Genomic DNA, 19,434 nt, shown 5'->3' with positions numbered 1-19,434 from the left:
GGCCGGAGAGGTCTGCGTCCGGCACGGGATGATGGGCACTCCTCCACGTGCAGGCGGGAAGAAGGAGCGGGCCTGGACGGCTGGAGGGGCCAGCGCGCCCCCCAGGGTGCACTCGGGGTCCTGCCTCTCCGCCCACCCCCTCGGGGCCCTGCTGTGCCTAAGGGTTCGTCCAGCCGCCCTTTCCTCTGCCTGAAGTTGCCCCACGGGCTGCAGGATGCCCGGCCCACCGCGGGCGACCACCCCCATGACGCGGAGGGTCGACAGGGACGCGCGGCCCTGGGCGGCTGGGGACGCTGCAGGAGACGAGCTGCTGGGGAGAGGCTGCGCCGTCCTGGCCGGCGTCTGAGGGGACTGGTGGAGTCGGCCACCAGGACAGGGAGGTGACGGGCGGGGGCAGGAGGGCCGCCTGGCCGAGAGCCTGGCCTCAGCTGGCGGCTGCGCTCTGGGGCGGAGCCGGGGGGGGGGGGGGCGCGGGGCCGGCGGCCCTTCTCGACGGCCGCTCGGCGACCGCGCCTGACTCACTCTTGGGGGCTGGTGCCACCCTCTCGTGTGACAGGTCTTGGAGCAATTTACCCGTCTCCTCTGCGTCACCACAAACCTGGGAAACTGAGAACCCCAACCTGTAAAAAGAGGCCCAGGTGAGCCGCCCGGGCTGCTCCAGCCCCAGAGCCAGAGCCTGGCATTCGCTGGCCCCGCCGGCCTGACACCCTGGCCCCCCACCCCTGACCAGAGACCTGCAGGCAGGCAGACCCGGCCGGTCTTCATTTCCAGGACAGGCGACGACGGGGAAGCAGGGGCACTAACCCTGCACGGGACTCGGCGTCGGTTCCTCTACGGCACCGGAGCGGTTTTGTTCTGTGCGGAATTTGTCACTCTCGGTACACGGGAAAAGTGCGTCCACACGCCGTGTCCGACACCATCACTTGTCGCCGTGGCCCTGGTGGCGGGAGGGCCCGCAGGCACCAGGGAGGCACGCGACCCGCTACCACCAACCGTCACCGAGCCACGGCCTGAGGCTCCCGCCGCGTCCCAGCCTCCCGCCGGGGGACAGTGAAGCTGGGTCTCTTGGGCTCCTGGGTGGCGGCCAGGGGCCTGGCATCTTGCACCGGGAGGAGCTGCTGGAAAAGTCCCCCCACCAAGGGACGGATGCTTCTGGGGCGCTGCCAGCGGCCCGCCCCCAACAGGATTCCAACCCAGGGGAGGGAAAGGATTTTTTTTTTTTTTTTTTTTTACCAGACCGAGATGTTGCTTATCCTGAATTTGTTAACATCGCCCATACTTTCCGTGAAGGGGAGGAAGTCCCTGTTGGTAACCCCTGGCCTCGGGAGAGCCATCTGAGGCCGGGTGGGGCCTGCCGGGCAGCCTCCCTCCCCTGGGTCTCCAGGGCAGAACCGGGCCCAGGCCTGGAGGAGGTCTGGGCACTTGGGGGGAACAGTGGTCCCACAGCACCTGCAGGAGGGCCCTCCTCTGTGAGCGGGGACACACGACTCCTTACTGGGCAGAACCGATGACACTGATTCGCCCTCAAAGCAATTCTGGGGTCAGGGGATGGGAAAGAAAAAGAGACGAAGACAACTGAGCATCTTAACTGCCGAAGGGCAGGGCAGGTGCTTGGAACCCGTGAGGTCACTTATGGAAGCCTGGGACGGCGGTGGCCAGGAGGTGCTTCCAGCAGGCACTGGGGCGAAGGCACACCCAGGGCGGAGGGCAGCACCAGAGACACGGGGGCCACCGGGCACCACCCCGCCGTCCCCCGCGTGGCCGTGGCCACGGGGAGCCCGGAGGCAGGCAGTCTGAGGTGCGCGGCCCAGCTGGCCAATCGTGGGCGCGTCTTTTGGATGAGTGGCACAGATGCGGCGGTTCACACACATTGGTTTTGCCTAAGAAGCACCCGTCACGTGTAGCACCCATCAGTGGTAAGAGCACCCATGGAGCGTGGTGCATAGCAGGGGGCACAGGAGCAGGGCCCCGCTCTGTCACAGTTGGACCATTGAGAGAAGGTAAACGGGGGTGAGAAATGCCGCCCGGACAGGCGCAGGCTGGGGCCGAAGACCCCAGGGCCACCCTTCCCAAGAGAGGGGCGGGCCCCAGGACGCCTGTGGATCAGCCTGGGCGGCCCCCGGGGAGCAGTCTCTGGAATGCTCAGAGGGCCCCGCGGCGGGTGATGTGAGCACCCGCAGCCCGGGGACGCAGAGGCGCAGCTCCTGCCCTGTCCCTGCCTGCGTGTGGACTGCGCGGCTCGCTTTTGGGGCCTAGAGATTTGGAATCTGTGATAATGAAGCAGTGGAGGCTCCAGAAGCCGACGAGGGGGCCTGGCTTCCTCAGCAGGTACAGGGCTGTCTGAGGGCCCTCGAAGAGGCAAAAGGTCTAGTGATCAAGAGAAAGGTCTGGCTGAACTATCACCTTCTGGAATTACAGTGAACACAAAGCTGGGGTCGAGAAGCAGCATGTCACATCTAAGGCACATGTACAGTATGCCACCATCTCTACGCAAACGCTGTTAACAAATGCGGCAACATGACAGGATGAAGAAACACATCTGCTGTGGCCTCCTTCAAGCACAAGTCACCTGCCCACCCCCGGACACTGGACACGGAAGGTCGGTGTTGTCAGCAATAGAGAGCTTGTCTGAACACGTGGGGCAGAATTTTAAAAACCTACAGGATTTTGTTTAGAACTCCAAAGTTCAACTAATGCCCTATTTTAGGGTGAAAACAATTATAAATCTGAAAATGATGCACAGCATCCATGAGCAATTTTCCTTTCATAATAACTTTGAAGTAGTGTCATTAACTACAACAGATATTGCAGGTTTACATTTCTAACGAGAAATAACAACAGACTGAATATTCTCTTTCCTATCACAAGTGATAACCAGTGTTTGATATTTTACATTTTCTTCCAAGAAATATCAGTCTATCAACGTTTTAAAATGAAATGTTTGCAGTAACAATTATCTTAGAACTTTAAATTAAAAAACGATTCTGAATTTAGAGACTTTCAAAAAAGACCTAGGTGCACTTCAGGGTCTTCTGACAGAGTATTGAAGCAGAGGCCAGATGAGGCCTTAAAACAGACAACAGGCTAAGTTTGAAACAGGACTGCACTCTTGAATCTTAGAATGAATATAGCAGAACTGCATGATGATTTCATAAATTCTCCTTTTACTTAACATGCTGACATGTCCAGCTATCCCCAGGTATGTGCATGTGTGTGTGTGTGTGTGTGTGTGTTCTTTTTTTGGTGTTTAAGGAAGAAAAATCATGGTTCTTTTCTTTAGCATATATGTTTTCCACCTTAATTAACTAGATCTTTAAAAATGAAAACGAAAACCTTCTCTGACAGCAGTATTTCTCTCGTCGAAGGATAAATAATTCTTCCAAGTGAAGTGTTGCTAGTCTATTAGAAAACGTGGTGTGTGTGTCCTGACGCGTGGCTCCTCCCGCCGGCCCGCGGCCACCTTCTGCCGCTTCCTCCGTTCCACAAGGTCCTTTTCTGGGCGTGAGGACCTCGGTGGAGACGGCCGGTTCAAACCCCCCAGAGGAGTTGCCTTCTGCTCAATCCGCCTCCCCAGAGACTCGTCAGGGGTCTGGCAGGTCCGAAGTATCCACTATGACTTTGATAAAAATGGTATCATCTTTAATGTACGTCCCGTTTTCCAGCACAGTCTGCGCCACGAAGACTGGGCAGCCGGAGGCGATGTTCATCTCGCCGGTGGGCTTCTTGAAGCTGCTGCTGTTGGGGTCCGGCTTGAAAGCGTCCCCCAAGTGTCGCCGGGAGGACCCCTGGTCCATCAGCATGAGCGTCACCTTCTGCTTGAACGGCCAGGGAAGGAGGGCGTCGTATTCTCCGCGCATGATGACGAAGAACAGCGACAGGTGCGTCCCCTTGCCCATGCCATCCCCGTTCAGGTAGACCCTGGCGCACATCTTGTAGCCGAAATAGCCGGTGTAGAAAGGCTGGCTGTAGAGGGACAGGGTCTTCCCCATGACGGCCTCCTGCTTCCGCCGCTTGTAATCCCGGATCTTCCAGATCAGCACACCGTTGTAGCTGGCGGTCTCCAGGACCTGGAACCGCAGGTCCATGTCGGCCAGGCGGATGTCGTGGACACTCAGCATCTGGTCGTGCCGGCTCAGCTGGGACTCCAGCAGGCCTGCGGCGGGCGGGAGAGATGGGCGCGGAGACACATGACTATCACAGGGGCTGGAGAAGCCGATCCCCACCAGCATCCGAGCAGAAGAGCCCAAACTCACTGCGGCTGCTGGGGGGTGGTTCATGCCCCGTGGAGGACCGGAAACGCAGGCCTCGGGATCCACAGCCTGCTGAGAGGCGACAGCCTGGGCTGCCTGCCCTCTGGCTCATGGCCCCTGCCTCCAGCCCCCACGCTCCGGGTAAGCTGCGCCCTATGAGGGCTTAAGCTGCTCCTCCCCCTCCCCCCCAACTCCACGTCCTTGGCTGGCTGGATCCAGCCCCACGTGCATCACGGTCATCCTTGTTCTTTCCCCCATTAATCCTCCTCGTGCAGATATATTCAGAATACTCGCTCAGCCCTTGAAGCAGCGGCCCCGGTGGCTTCTAGGTATCGGACACGCTGCTGGGCTCGTCACCTTCTGTCCCCCAGGCCTTCAGGAGCGGGTCTGGAGCACCCGACCCGCAGGCCGCCCCACGCCCACTCTGCCACGCAGGCCTCACTGCACGGAGGGGAGCGTCTGGGCCCCTGCTGTGGGCATCTCGGTAGGAAGGCAGCTGCCCCGGCAGGCGGCGCATCAGACGCACCGGCCGTGACTGGACGGCGCCGGCCTAAGGCAGCACGCGCCTCGCCTACCCCAGCGCTGGCCTGGGGCCCCGGGACCCGGCCAGGCCCCCCTGTCCCGGGGCCTCCCGGACCCGCACGGCTCTCACCTGTGTTCCGAGCCGCCTGCCCCGCACTCTTGTCCACACTCTCCAGCTCGGTCACCCGGCTCTGGAGCGACTCCACGCTGCTCTTCATGCTGCCTGCCTCCTCCCAGCTCTGCCGGAAGGGGCGGATCTCCTTGTCGAGCTCCTTCAGTTTCTCCGCTTGGCTGTCTATTACTCGCTTCCACATCAAAGGTGTGAAAAAGGTAAAATACAGTTAGAGCTCGCTGCCAGCGCTGCGTCACTACCATCAGCCGCCCGCTGGTCAGGAACAGGGAGCCCGCATCAGCCCTCACGGGGCATCTTACCTCAGACCCACGGGCATCTCGGGGGACACAGGGACCCAGGCCCCTAGTTCCAGGAGGGGACCGAGGCCTCACCCACCAAGTGCAGGGCATGCGGCTCCCCCATCCCTCTGTCCTAGCGTCTCAGCTCAGGACCTGGAGTCACTCATCGGCCCCGTCTGAAGGCCTCCATCCCCTGCAGGGTCCAGCGACCAGCAGAGGCCAAACTATGTGGGCCTCCAGGGCTAGAGGGGCTGCCCTGTTTCTGTGGCGCAAAGAGCGCTCAGAACCCCGGCTGGGTCCCAGAAGAGAGAGCTGCCACCACACTGCCACCTGGCACCAGAGACCTGGCTTCCAGCACAGGGCTGGCAGCAGGACAGGGCCCTGGAGACAGGTCCTCGGGGCCCCGGGTGAAGCCAAGGGGCCAGTGCCTATTGGCGGGGTGGGTGGGGGTCTGTTCCCACTGGGGCAGAGCAACCCTGCTGACAAACACGTGGCTGTCGACAGCGAGGCTTGATTTAAATAATTCAGAAACCCCCTTTTCCAGAAGCACATGACCAGCACGTCTGTAACAGTAACTGGAGGGGTGAGCCTGGCGTGCCAGCCATGGCTGCCCAGTTTGTCTGCAGGACTGGCCTGCCCACTTGTTAGGTGAAGCCAGGGACCCAAAGAGTTTTCACTTCTAAAAAGAATTTGCATTTTTGAAATAAAGCTCCTGAAGGCTGGGTGGTTCAGTCCCTGAAGCTGTGGAGTGGCTGGGCCGCCCTTGAGGCTGAGGGCACACAGGGGAGAGCCCCGGGGACCTGCCGAGCTCACTTCTCCTTTTGGGAGACTATTTTTAAACATCGAGGTTTCAGCACCTTTGCTGGCTCTTAATAACCGTGAAGGAACAAACATGTAGGCTTGGGTTACTTTTTCTGGGTAAAAATACAGTGTTAATCTTCTTCTTCTTTCCAAGAAACCCTGATATTGGCTAACATTTAAAAAGTAAAGACGATTTCTCTAAAGAACACTTCTTTCTACACCGATACCACTTTATTTTAAAATATATATGGTGAGAAGCATAGTTAGTTCACAAAGTCTATTTTCTGGGGACAATCCTATTGACATGAATGAACACCCATACCCATAATGAACAGCTGTAATTTTTCTCCTGTCCTCTACCTACTCAGGTGACAAAATGACAAACTAGGCTGATGTGGGTACTAGTGAGAATAAGAGGGGAGTTAATGGAAACCTAAACAATCAGTGGCAGTTCCTTGGTGGACCTCGTTGTAAACCATGAGGACAAGCTGCTCATCACTTCCAAGCCCCCCTCCCCAGCCCCGGGACTGGTGGCGCACACAGGACAGTGGCACGAACGCATGAGGCGCTCTCGAGAGGGAGCAGAACCGTGGCGTCTGAAATGACAGCAAGGACCCCAACTGCAAACCAGGAACATGGAGTCAGCAGGCGGGTGGCGGGCAGGAGGGAACATGGGAGCGAGCACACATGTACATACACACACACACACACACACACACACACACACACACACACACACACAGACAAGGCCCAACCACTGTTTAAAAGGCACTCCTCACACAGCAAGGGAAAATGTGCTATTTTCAAACAGACCCTTCATTTGCAGAAAGGGTATGAGGTCAAAGCAGAATGCTGACCCAAACTAAGCTTTCTCTGTAAGATGCAGCAAACATGGTGTCATTCTTGAAGAGCAGTCTACACTCAGCCCCTGCAGTGTTTCTATAAAAAACAAATCTTAAATGCAGGTGAGGATTTTACTAGAAAAAAGGACTCAGGAGCTGAGAGAAACAGCACAGATCACACACTATGTGAATAAACCCTGATCAGGAGACCTGCTCACAGAGCATCAGTCTATCGGTCTCATGCTCGTGCACTTAGGGCTTAAATCGCCGTCTGTCACTTGGCACCATCTGGTCACCGAGCCGATGTGGGTGGGACTCCTGGGCCCAGCAAGGGGCCCGTGGACAGAGCGCTCTCGCTCCAGCCCGGCAGAGCCACTGACTGTGGGAGCGCCCGGGAGTACAGCTCCTGCTAACAATGCAACACGGGAATGAAGCTCACATCTAGGCTTTTTTTTTTTTTTTTTTACATTTTTCTTTTAAGTTTATTTATTTTACTTATTTATTTTTGGCTGCGTTGGGTCTTTGTTGCTGCGTGCCGGTTTTCTCTAGTTGCGGCGAGCGGGGGCTACTCTTGGTTGTGGTGCGCGGGCTTCTCATTGTGGTGTCTTCTTTTTTTTTTTGCGGTACGCAGGCCTCTCACTGTTGTGGCCTCTCCTGTTGTGGAGCACAGGCTCTGGATGCACAGGCTCAGCGGCCATGGCTCACGGGCCCAGCCGCTCTGCGGCGTGCGGGATCCTCCTGGACCGGGGCACGAACCCACGTCCCCTGCATCGGCAGGCGGACTCCCAACACCACTGTGCCACCAGGGAAGCCCAGTGGTGTCTTCTTTTTTTTTAAAATAAATTAATTTACTTATTTTTGGCTGTGTTGGGTCTTTGTTGCTGTATGCGGGCTTTCTCTAGCTGCGGTGAGTGGGGTCTACTCTTCGTTGCAGTGCACGGGCTTCTCATTGCGGTGGCTTCTCTTGTTGCAGAGCACGGGCTCTAGGCACGCGGGCTCAGCAGTTGTGGCTCACGGGCTTAGTTGCTCCACGGCATGTGGGATCTTCCCGGACCAGGGCTCGAACCCGTGTCCCCTGCATTGGCAGGAGGATTCTTAACCACTGCACCACCAGGGAAGCCCTAGGCTGCCTTTTTAAATTGAGAAAAAAGGGACTTCCCTGGTGGTCCAGTGGTTAAGACTCCGCGCTTCCACTGCAGGGGGCACAGGTTCAATCCCTGGTCGGGGAACTAAGATCCCACGTGCTGCACGGCATGGCCAAAAAAAAAAAAAGTTCTTTACAAAGTAAAATATTAAGAAACTACCCTTCCACGGCTGGCAAAAGCTAACCCACTCTTAAGTTCCACTTCCTTTGCACAACTCTGACTGCATCCCATCCGCCCTATCTGGGGCTGTCAGGAGCTCTGCACTCTGTGTGGACTCCTGTACAAGCCTGTCTTCAGGATTTAGGGTCGACTGGAGACTCAGACAAGGGAGGAGGTGACACAGAGAGGGATAGGTCTGTCACCATCCAGGTGGTCCAATGCACAGGGTGGGGAAGGCTCCCTGGAGAAGGTGGCATTTACAGTGCCGTCTGAGGCGCCTGAGGAAGTGGGGAGGGAAGGTCCATTCTGCCGCGGAGAGAGTGGCAAAGGCGGCAGTGAGGAACAGCGGCCAGTCACGGTGGCGGTGTCCTGAGCCACTGTACAGCGCTCAGGTAAACTGTCCTCCAGCAGCTGGAATTTCTAGGGTGAGGACCGAGGGGCAGGTCTGAGCCAGGCTCTGCTGAAATGGGGGATTGGCGGGGGGAGGTCGGGAGGGATGGGAGGGAGAGCCCCACCCAGAGCCGGCATCTCCAGCTCCAGCCCGCAGGGCCGCCATCAATGTTCACTCAGAGGCGGATGGTCCAGGCCGCCTCTCAGCGCTGGCAACCATGGTGACGAACATTACCGACCCTGAGATCATCCAGGGGACGCGGTTCCATGTAAACCATCGGGAAACGGTCAGCCGTCCGGAGGGGTTTCCAGCCCGTCAGCCCCTGCTCCTGACCTCTGTCCCTCTCTTGGAATGCAGCCTACTTTCCTCCGTGCCTGCCTTCCAAGGAGGAGGAGAAGAGCGCCGGCGCGGGTCACCGCCGCCTGCAGACATGGCACTGCTCAGCCTTCACCTCCCCGGGCTCCGCAGCTTGGAGCTGGATCTCTCTGACTTAGATCTCAGTGGTTTCTTCAATCGTGGAAGTTTTAAAACGTGAATCACTCACAGTGGAATGATTAAATTAAAGTAAATTCCAGCTTTTCATGCTGGAAGTGGGGAACGGAGGAGAGGAATGCATATAAAATCTCCAAGGTGTCGGGCGAGTGCATCCATGACCTCATTATGGACACTCTCATTTTTTTTGGTTATAAATGACCCCACTACTACATATATACAACGGAATACTACTCAGCCATAAAAAAGAATGAAATAATGCCATTTGTAGCAACATGGATGCAACTAGAGATTATCATACTAAGTGAAGTCAGAAAGAGAAAGACAAATACCATATGATACCACTTATCTGTGGAATCTAAAATATGACACAAACAAACATATCCACGAAACAGAAACAGACTCACAGACATAGAGAGCAGACTGGTGGTTGCCAAGGGGTAGGGGATGGGGGAGGGATGGAATGGGAGGTTGGGGTTAGTAGTTGCAAACCATTGTATATAGAATGGATAAACAAGGTCCTACAGTACAGCACAGGGAACTATATTCAGTATCCTGTGATCAACCATAATGGAAAAGACTATGAAGAAGAATGTGTGCGTGTATAACTGAGTCACTTTGCTGTACAGCAGCAGTTGACACAACACTGTAAATCAACTCTACTTCAATTAAAAAAACGTTTGGAAACCACTACCTTAAAATAAGAATTAAATATAAGAAAAAACAACCACCCACTACTTCCAAAAGCTTTGGAAACCACTACTTAAGATAAGAATTAAATATAAGGAAAAACAACAACCCACTACTTACTCATTCTTCCTTCTGCTGTCAATATGCCGTAACAAGTGGCTCTCTGCATAACATAATTTCCTCGGCCTTTCCACGCACCGCTCTGAGCCCTGGCCACCCTGCGCACAGCTGGACCTGCTTACCGGATGGCGGCATAGGCCTCTGTCCGGACACGCTGACCAGCACCTCCGAGGCCTCGGCAAAACGCCACAGACTTCCCGTAGGAGGCTTGTGGTGTTTTACGTGACACTGTACTTTTCTGACTTGCTTCAATACTTATGACTTGTATCTTTTCTACTACAATCTAATGGTTCATTGTGTTTTTCCTTGTCTCGGGACAACCACAGAGTTTAACACAAATGAAGCTAATTTAATAAATCCCTATGCAGTTCAAGGCACTATAACTAATAACATTAAAATGGGAGGAAAGACGATCTCAAAGATGCCGTGACTCTGAGCTGTTAGAAGTATTTTCTCTTCCAGATAATTTAGGGAGACACTGTAAGTACAAGCACTGAAAGACCCTTTCGGCAACATGTGACTCTCCCACGGGTGTGTGTGACACACACCAGAATTACCATCACCAAGGTACACTCTGCGTAAGCTGATGTGAAGACAGTGTCTAGAAGGATAATCTATATAACAAGCACCTAATGGAAGCCTGTGCTGGTAACAGAAACGAGCAGCAACATTGTAATCAGGCTTATTTATACACCACCTTTTTCGGGAGCAGCAAAGGTTTATGTGTTTATTTTGGAGGTACCTGTGGTTCACGGTGGTGAAATAAGGTGACTGTGTACGTGCATCGCTAGAAGATTCAGAACAAAATAGTTTGGCTTCAGTTCACTTTAGGAAGTGAAACTTTACACATAACTACTCACGAACAATATGAAATCTTAAATAATAATAATAAAACAGCTAATTTTTAGAAACGCAGGCTTTGAGTCTTATTTCACCAACAATGAACCAAAGGCACAGAGGAGAGAGAGGTGATGGGGCTGGACCCCGGGAAAAGGCGAGAGGAGAGGCGCCTACAGCCTCCCAGGTCGGCCCACAAACCCAGGCCACCTTCCCTGAGTTTCACTTAAGCAAGAGAAACAAGTTGCCTTGTTCGACAAAGGTCAGGGCTTTTGCTCAAATATCTCCCTGAGAAAGTCTTGGAGGGAAACGCAGATGTGTTCCCTTTTATCCAGACATAATCTTAAACTTCTTACCTGTAAATGAAGTATTTTGGATTCATTATTTCGAAGCATTTCCTTTTGTCTCTCAATTTCAATTTCAAAGCTGCATATCTGGTTGTGCAAACTCTGTATGCTCTTGTTTTTTTCTACGCTTTCATTCTGCAGCAAGGAAACCTGAAAAAGAAAGTCTTCAATTAAGCAAACAAAAAGTGATTTTAATATCAATTTATAACAATTATAATAATGGTAATTAAATGTTTACAATACAGGCCTTCTATCAGCTCAATGAAGGAGTTCCAGGAAAAAAAAAAAAAATCCCTTCACACAGGAAATGGGAGTCCTGGTAGTTTAACAGGGATCCTACAACTGCATTTCTCAGAATCTCTCCCAAGAATCAAATAAGATGAGGCAAAGTGCAGCAAGGGCTGAATTTCAGAATGGATGCTTTTTAAAGTTTTTGCTGAAAACTAATAAATCTTTTATCAGAGTGGCTTTCAAACTTGGACAAGGAAACACAGTAGGAAACACATCCTTACACCCCACCTCTTCTGCACAGACACTTGTGTACGTGTGCATATCCCTAAAAACAGGGATCTCAAAACCACATCTGCCCTGATCACAGTGCACCCGGATATTTTCTCTTTTACTCTATTTTACTTTTGAAAATGCTAGCTGCAACCCACTAAATTATTTCACGCCCACCAGTGGGCCATACACACCCTTTGAAAAGCTCTCTGAACGGAACGAGGGAGCACGATGGGAACAGTCTCGCGCGCTGCAGTGAGTCCTGGGGCCAGCCTCCCAGCCTCCCCGCCCCCGCCACAGAGGAGCTGCCGACTGGGGGTGCCAGGAAGGGTCTGCTGGGGGGTGCCATTCCCAGCAGGGAACCCACCTTTGAGTTTTTCAAAGTTCCTTTCTGAAAAATAATTGGCTCCCAAGAGCCAATTTACACTGGTCTTACAAGCCCCAGGGTGAGGAGTTCAAGGGCGATCCTACCAGGCTTCTTTCTCACAGTGTTTCTACGAGGGGCATTTTGGTCCCTGGAAAGGTTCCCTCCGCCAACAGCTGTGTCCACGCGCAGATGCGGCCGCCACCCTGGAAGACGCGGAGCTCCGAGACGGATCGGAACAGGTCTACTCGCAGGTGCCTCTCTAACACCTCCAGCACCTGAGGACGGTCTGGCCGTGGGGATGGCCCACAGGCATCTCAGGACACATCTGGGTTCCTGACCTTGTCCCCTCTGAAGAACAACGAGCCTAAAGTGAGGCGTCCTTACGTTACTCAGTCTGCTCGGCAGGCAGCACCTCTGGGCGCTGTCTCAGTCTATTTTATTTATAACCAATGTATTTATGAAGGAATACAGAACTTGCAAGATATACTTCGCTCTCCTAGGATTTCACTCAGCACAAACAGACTTTCCTCCCTAAACTACACTGTCTCACAGGCCCACGACCTCCTCCAAGTGATCAGCCTGCAGTGCCCAGACTGGGGCACGGGCAGCAGGCAGCGGCATTTTTGTTTTTTCTGAAATTACAATTCACTCACTCCCATCTGTCAAAGATGGACACAATTCCCAGGCTCCTGATTCTCACACCCCAAAGAAGAAATATCATGCACACAGGCCAACCTTTCTGATAAAAATCTCAGTAATGTCTCCAAAACCAATGGCGATTTTTTCTGCAGCAAATCAAGCTACCTGAGGATGACGGAAATATCTCACACTGATGATCACACATCATGCTGCATCCAACTCTTAACTTCTTAATTTAGGGACGGCCCTTAGACTGACGTTTTATTTATTTACACATTTTAATCAAGGATCGCAGCCCCTGGGTGCCTGCAGACCCCTGCTTTCACCAGTCTACCAGGTATAGGAAAGTCTACCTGGCAGGAGTGTTTCCAAGAAGCACAGTGTGGCACCCACACAGCAGATGAAAACAGGGGCCCCCTCATCCTTCCTGAGACCCTCCTCACCAGGAACATCCTCCACCCCAGCCTGTTTTGGTGGGCACTCCACACTTCCCTTTGATTTAAGCTTTCCTAAAACATAAGATGGGTGTTTTTAAGCCTGGATTTTACAAAAAGTTTTTCTTTAGTTTGACTGTGAATATAATAATCAGCGTTTCTGAATCAACTCAGACGTTCTATTTTCTAGTATAGATGAACAAAATAACTCAGGAGATTCCAACTAATTCTATGATGAGAAATAAATTCCCATTTTAAGAAAATACAAGTATCTCCATTCATTGTCCAGGTTTTGCTCTTGGGCCCAGTGAAGAGAAGCCAGCTTCTCATGAACACAAGCAAGGATGCGCAGGGCGGAGGCCCGGATGACCTGAGCAGTGGGCACGGAGTCAGGGAGAGGCTCACGCTCCAGCAAAACCAAGAGGACAGACGTTTCAAATGTATCAGCAGCAACTCGGCCCCCTCTCAGCCGGTGTACAGAGGGAGAAGCTCTGGGGAGGGGTGCTGGCTGTGCGGCTGTGTCCCAGAGCTTCCAGCGATGCAATGCGGACGCTCTGAGGGGGACAAGTGTGGAGGTAGCAGGGAAGGAGGATGCAAGTGACAGGATGACCCCCGCGTGCCCCACGGCGATGGCCCTGAGGACGACCGTCCTGAGAGCTGAGCGCACGGCAGCCCAGCCCCGCTCAATGGTTATATAACTAGCACAGCTGGAATAACCAATTCACTTTACATGAAAGGAAGAACCTTTCAGATAAACGAGGAGCCGTATCTGTGAGAGACCAAAAGCCCTGAGATCTATGCCTATAATTAAAAAAGGCAGAAACAATGCATTCTTCAAAAAGAGGGGAAAAAAAGATCCATAGGTAAACTGTCACTGAACTCAGAGCAAATATGTGCTCCTGGGAAAGGCATAAATGATTCATGTAACAGATTTTATTTCACTGATAAACAGAAGGCTTCTCCTGCCCCACGTGTGTACACACAGCACGCAAACCCTTTCATTGGTTCTCATCTCCAGCTTAAGCATTTATATTAAAAAAACTATTTTATGTCAGATTTAATAAACATCTTTTGATTTAAAACTTTAGACTCTTTTAAGTACATTTACACTTTAAATTGCTTGGATTTAATACTCAAAACAAGATATTCAAATCTTTACAAACCTTTAGAAAGCAAACATCAACACCCTGGCTGCACCCTAGTGTCCTCCCACTGCAAGTTCTCAACACATGTTTGTTGAATATCAAATTAATTTCTTATTTGTGTACATAAGCCACAAGCCACAGTGGGAGATCCTATAGCCTCCTTCTCTATCAAGTCTTGGAGGTTTTCATCTTTTCCTCAGATAAGAAGGCCCGGAGGGCTGAGCACCACAGGACAAGCTCCCCAGGAAGGAGTGCTACCTGGGCGGGGGCCTGCTAAGGAGTCCAGACCCCACAGCTGGGGCCCCTCGAGGAGACACCCAGGAGAGCAGGTGTGTCCGGGAAGGGGCTGCGTGGTCCCCCAACACCCATGGTCAACAGTCACACTCGCGATGTGCAATTGTCCTCTCCTCGTCTCCAAGAAGACAGAGGGTGGTAAAGCAGGTGACACTGGTGACCTTCCAGATCGGGGGTCGGCAGGCTTTTTCTGTAAAGAGCCAGAGAACAGTTTTTGGGGCTGTGCGGGCCGTACAGTTTCTATCTCTGCTCATCCATGCTGCCGTCCTGGTGCAAAGTAGCCACGGATAATACGAAAATGAGTGTGTGTGGCCGTGTTCCAATAAAGCTTTATTTACAAAAAGAGGGGGTGCGGGGTGGACGGGGGTTGGAAGTGACAATCCCTGTCCTAGATCAATTCTAAGAGAAGCACAATGAGTTTTGTTTTGTTTTTTTTTTTTAAAAAAGCACTTCATAGCTGCTTGGCAATTAAAAAACAAACAGCAAGGACTTCCCTGGTGGCACAGTAGTTGAGAATCCGCCTGCCTATGCAGGGAACACAGGTTCGAGCCCTGATCCGGGAGGATCCCACATGCTGTGGAGCAACCAAGCCCGTGCGCTACAACTACTGAGTCTGCGCTCTGGAGCCCGCGAGCCACAACTACTGAGCCCACGTGCCACAACTACTGAAGCCCACGCACCTAGAGCCCGTGCTCCCCAACAAGAGAAACCACCGCAATGAGAAGCCTGCTCACAGCAATGAAGACCCAATGCAGTCAAAACTAAAAATAAATAAGTAAATAAATTTATAAACAAACAAACAAAAAACCCAAAGAGCAAGCTAACAAAACCACACAGCTTCATTTATAAACTCAAGATCACTTGAAGAGAATTTACTTTTTTGACACTCTTGATGCTGTTTCTTTTATGCAAAATCCATTACTAACTATAAACAAGGTTTTCTTCTTTAAATAATTTGAAGAAAGTATTAAAAACCAACAAAAGCAGGAGGCGGTGCGTCGTACCTTTTTCTCTAGAGAGTTGCTCCATTCTTTGAGTAAGTTGACATGCTGCACCGCGGAGCTGGCCTCGTGGGCCTTAATCTGCTGGTTTGTCCCCTGCGAGAATAAAGAGGCAACGCGTTACCCAACCTCACTCCGCCGAAGTCAGAGAGACTCATAGCCGACCTCAATCCAGCACTACACGAGGCGGGGGTGACTTATTCATGGACGGTTCACAGGGGATGTCCAGCCTCAGGAGGGCTCAGTGGCCCCTGATCTACTGTGTGCAGGTGAGGAGGCTGTTTCGAGAAGAACGGAGCAGCTCAAAGCCGAGACACTGCGAATTCTACAACAACTATCTCGAGGCCGTGAGCTTCACTCCTCAAGCTTCTTATCAAGGGCCTTCTTACCTACGTTTCATACTGGTAACATCAAGAAACTAAATTTTAGATATATCGTTTTTGTTCCCTAAAATTTTTTTGCGTTAAAATATAAATGGAAAATGTTTAGACACCTGCAAGTCATAGCTAGAAGCTGCTATAATAGCCTAGCGAATATGTAATCAAAGTAAGATTCTAAATGGTTTATTAAAGTATTAACTTACCAGTGAAATACACTGTATTACTGTTCCTAACTGTCCTATGTATACTTAGAAAGTTACATACAGAACATAAACAACCTACAGAGTACATAAGATGCAGACCATCTTAGAGTCAGCAATAAGCGTGGGAAACAGTACCTCAGATATTTAACAAAGTAATTGGTGTAAGAATGTAATTTGTTTTGAAACTGGAATATTTAAAAGCCACAGAAAGCATTTTAATGATCTCCAAAACATATACTCTGTACATAGAATAGTCATATATATATGTTGATATAAGTATTGCTATATATAAACATATATATATACATACACAGAATGAATGATATATATGTACATACGACATAACAGTGGTGAGGGCTCAGTCTCATAAGAGACTGAAGCAAAGGGAAAGCTACAGTCATTCTTACTCTCAAGGCTTTTTACTTTCTAAGAAAATACTGAGATGCCAATATCTCTGTATTGATTTCACAATAATGTATTGATAATACATAAAAATCAAATACAAAATACTTTAATTAGAGTATATACTGCCCTTTGATAGTTCTAAGGTCAAGATATACATTTAAATGAAAACTAGTTCAAATTCACTAGCCATCTCAGATGTGTTAAAAAAACAGAAACAAAAACAAAAACCCAGGAACAGCTTTCTCACGGCCCAGGTGTGGCAGTGGCAGAGACCTCCTCTCCACATGGCCCTCCGGGCACGTGCATGTGGCGTGCACATGGAATGCACTCTGGACACACGCACGTGCGATCCTCACAACTGTGCACTGCTGCACACACTGCCGAAACCACGTCCAGTTTGCCAGTGACTTACATTCAAGTAACAGCTCAAATTCCATAACTATCTACCTAGACACCCCACCGAATGTCAGTCCTGCTTGTCCCATTCACTAACTGGTTTTGAATGTAATCGTTCTCCTAATGCATTAACTCCCCCTCAGCACAGGTGTCTACCTCAAGTCTCACGACACCCCCGGCCTGGAAAGCGAGCACCCACGTCCGCTGCACGTGGATTTCGTCACCCGTGCGGCAGGTGACTCAGTTCCGTGGCAAAACTGAAAGCCCAGAGCTTGCATGTTAAAATGTTAATAGAAAAACTTTCTCTCATGGTGGAATGTCAGTGACTGGGAAGGACAAATGTCGGATACTGACCTGAAAAACGCAGCCATAGCGCTTAAAACTACAGGTGCTGGGGGCATTGACACACTCTGACAAGTGTGCACTCAACTGCAACGGGAAAGAGACGTGAGTTGTGGCACGAACGTTTGCATGAAAATGTTCAAACATATCAAGGGCACAGATAGCATCTGGGTTGTACTATTACGAATGGTGTTTATCAGCTACAGGTGTGTATATAGCATCTGCTTCCTGGACTTATATGCAGTAAATATACAGTATCATCACGTGTATACACATATATACACCAATATACAGAAATACATTTACTATAACATTTCTTAAACTTGCAGTTTCTTTAGAACAAGTTGTTTTGCGACATGCTGTCTGCAGTGCCAGAATTTTAAAAAGAAAGGAAAAAAAACATAAACTGAAATGCACATTTAAAGACTATAAACAAAAATTGCATGAAACACAAAAAATAGAAAGCATTCAGGATGCAACTGGGTCACACACCTAATATACAGTACACAAAAATAAATATCTTTCCAAAGCAAGCTTACACAATGTACCATTACTCTCAGTACTTCTGAAAAGACTTTCTTCCCTCTGTAATGGCCAGAAATTCAAGTAGCTTTTCAAAGACCTCTAAGGTCATTCTAACAACATGAATCTTACGATGGTTATCTCCAGTTCATGGAGGACGATTAGGAGGGGCTGGGAGAGGATAACTTCCCTTGCAAGGAAAAACCCCTGTGTTCAGCTTAAATGTCAGCAAATCATCAAATAAAAACCACCTACGGTGCCCCCTCAAGAGTAAAGGGAATTGAAATATCTACATTTTAAAGACACAGTGTTTTGTGTTAGGCTAATACAATTTAAGGATAATTTCTTTCTTTACTGAAGAAATTCTCATCAGGAAACTCTAGGGATAGATCTTCTTTATAGAAAGCGATCAGACCCTGAATTGGGAGAGTGGCCAGTGAGCGTGGCGCACAGCGGCCCCGGGAACGCGCTTCCCTGCGAGCCAGCGCACACGCACTCCCGGAGGCTCGTGGGATGTGTCACTCCGGTGGGTGCAGGCGGCTTCTCCACCTTCTCCTCCTGTCCTCCAGGACAAAGACATTCCTCTCCCTTCAGGTCAGTATTGAGGACAAGAGTGAGCGGCTCACAGGACGGCCCTCCCGCCTGAGGGACCCACCTGACCACGGCCAAGGCCAGCCCTGCGGAAGGTCTGAGCCAGGGCGGGGTTGTGGTGGCCGCAGAGGCTCTGGCCTGCAACTGGAGGAAAGCACCCCAAGGGTACATTGCAGGTGACGGGAGCAGAAACCCAAAAGGACACCGTGTGCGTAGTAACATCAGTTTGAAAATTTTAAAACATATTCTTTCGGTGCCATCAATACAATCGTGAATCTAACCAGTTAACACTCTTAATGTTAAAATCAGGGTCATATCGAGTTTGACATTATTTTCAGTGCACTAACTGAAAGGGCTGTACTTTTTTCAAACTGGCTTTATCATCATTAATCTCAGAGCCCTACAGAATTTACCAGAGCTTGGGGATAAAAGCAAGAATCATCTGTAAACCAATAGCACCTTTCACCAGAAACCCAAGATAAATGCAGGCTTAAAGTTTTTTTTTTTTTTTTTTAGGTTTAAAGATTTTTAAAAATAAAAATAACTTAGAGGCAAAATGGAGGCAGCTTTTGCCCCGAATATAGACAGCCCTGAGTGAGTAAAAATTTAGGAAGGTATATAAAACCCAGGAAATTATTTCAACAATACAGACTCTTCATACATTCACTTTAACAGAGGGACTTTCCAGTTGTGGAAACAATCTACGTGCGTTTCCCTGCCGCTCCCAGAGGCACGTTCAGGGGCCCAGAGACCACCGTCGCCAGTCCAGACCCTGCCCTTGCCCAGCAGAGTCAACGTCCAGGGAGGGTGCACCTCAGTGAGAGTGGCCTTCGGCCCACACGGGTCCTCTCGCTGTCATGGACGTGAGAGACTGAGCTCCCCTCCCCCATATCCAGGTGTAAAATTCCAGGCTGTTGAAAAGGCTGAGGTGAGCAGGCTCCTCAGATCAAAGAACCCAGGACCAAGGGAATCGGGCGTGGGGGGGCGGGTGGGGGGGGGTGGGGGTGGGGGGGGTGGGGCACGCACCCACCGAGCCCATAGGAGCCCCAGACGGTTCCCAGAACACCGACCAGAGCGGGGGTCCAGGTCAGGATCAGATGCGAAAACATTAAGAATCCTTGGAATTGTTCCTTCTGGATATATCCTGATCAAAATGAGGTTACTGCAAAATCTACACTTGCCTTAAAGCAAGTGTGCCCGAGGGTAG

At 50.8% G+C, this 19,434-nt stretch overlaps 1 protein-coding gene across 10 annotated transcripts in view; it reads right to left on the bottom strand.

Annotated features, from left to right (window-relative positions):
* Positions 1-1,203: 1,203 nt before the first annotated feature.
* TRAF3 (TNF receptor associated factor 3) overlaps positions 1,204-19,434 on the bottom strand; it is a 118,399-nt gene continuing 100,168 nt past the window's right edge. For 9 of the 10 annotated variants that reach the window (XM_029239372.1, XM_029239373.1, XM_029239370.1 and 6 more), the window contains 5 exons: positions 17,127-17,201; positions 15,392-15,484; positions 11,017-11,157; positions 4,903-5,077; positions 1,204-4,153 (listed from right to left, as the gene is read on the bottom strand). In XM_029239372.1, the coding sequence (XP_029095205.1) occupies positions 3,582-4,153; positions 4,903-5,077; positions 11,017-11,157; positions 15,392-15,484; positions 17,127-17,201 (1,056 nt within the window). In that variant the 3' untranslated portion in view covers positions 1,204-3,581. The remainder of the gene's footprint in view (positions 4,154-4,902; positions 5,078-11,016; positions 11,158-15,391; positions 15,485-17,126; positions 17,202-19,434) is intronic. The other variant, XM_029239378.1, reaches the window with a different exon arrangement.

This window comes from Monodon monoceros, unplaced genomic scaffold (assembly GCF_005190385.1).
Source record: "Monodon monoceros isolate NGI ecotype Baffin Bay Population unplaced genomic scaffold, NGI_Narwhal_1 Super_Scaffold_21, whole genome shotgun sequence".
Taxonomy (NCBI): Eukaryota; Metazoa; Chordata; class Mammalia; order Artiodactyla; family Monodontidae; genus Monodon; species Monodon monoceros.
The sequence above is the reverse complement of the archived record's forward strand: the minus strand, read 5'-3'. Positions and strand labels throughout refer to the sequence as shown.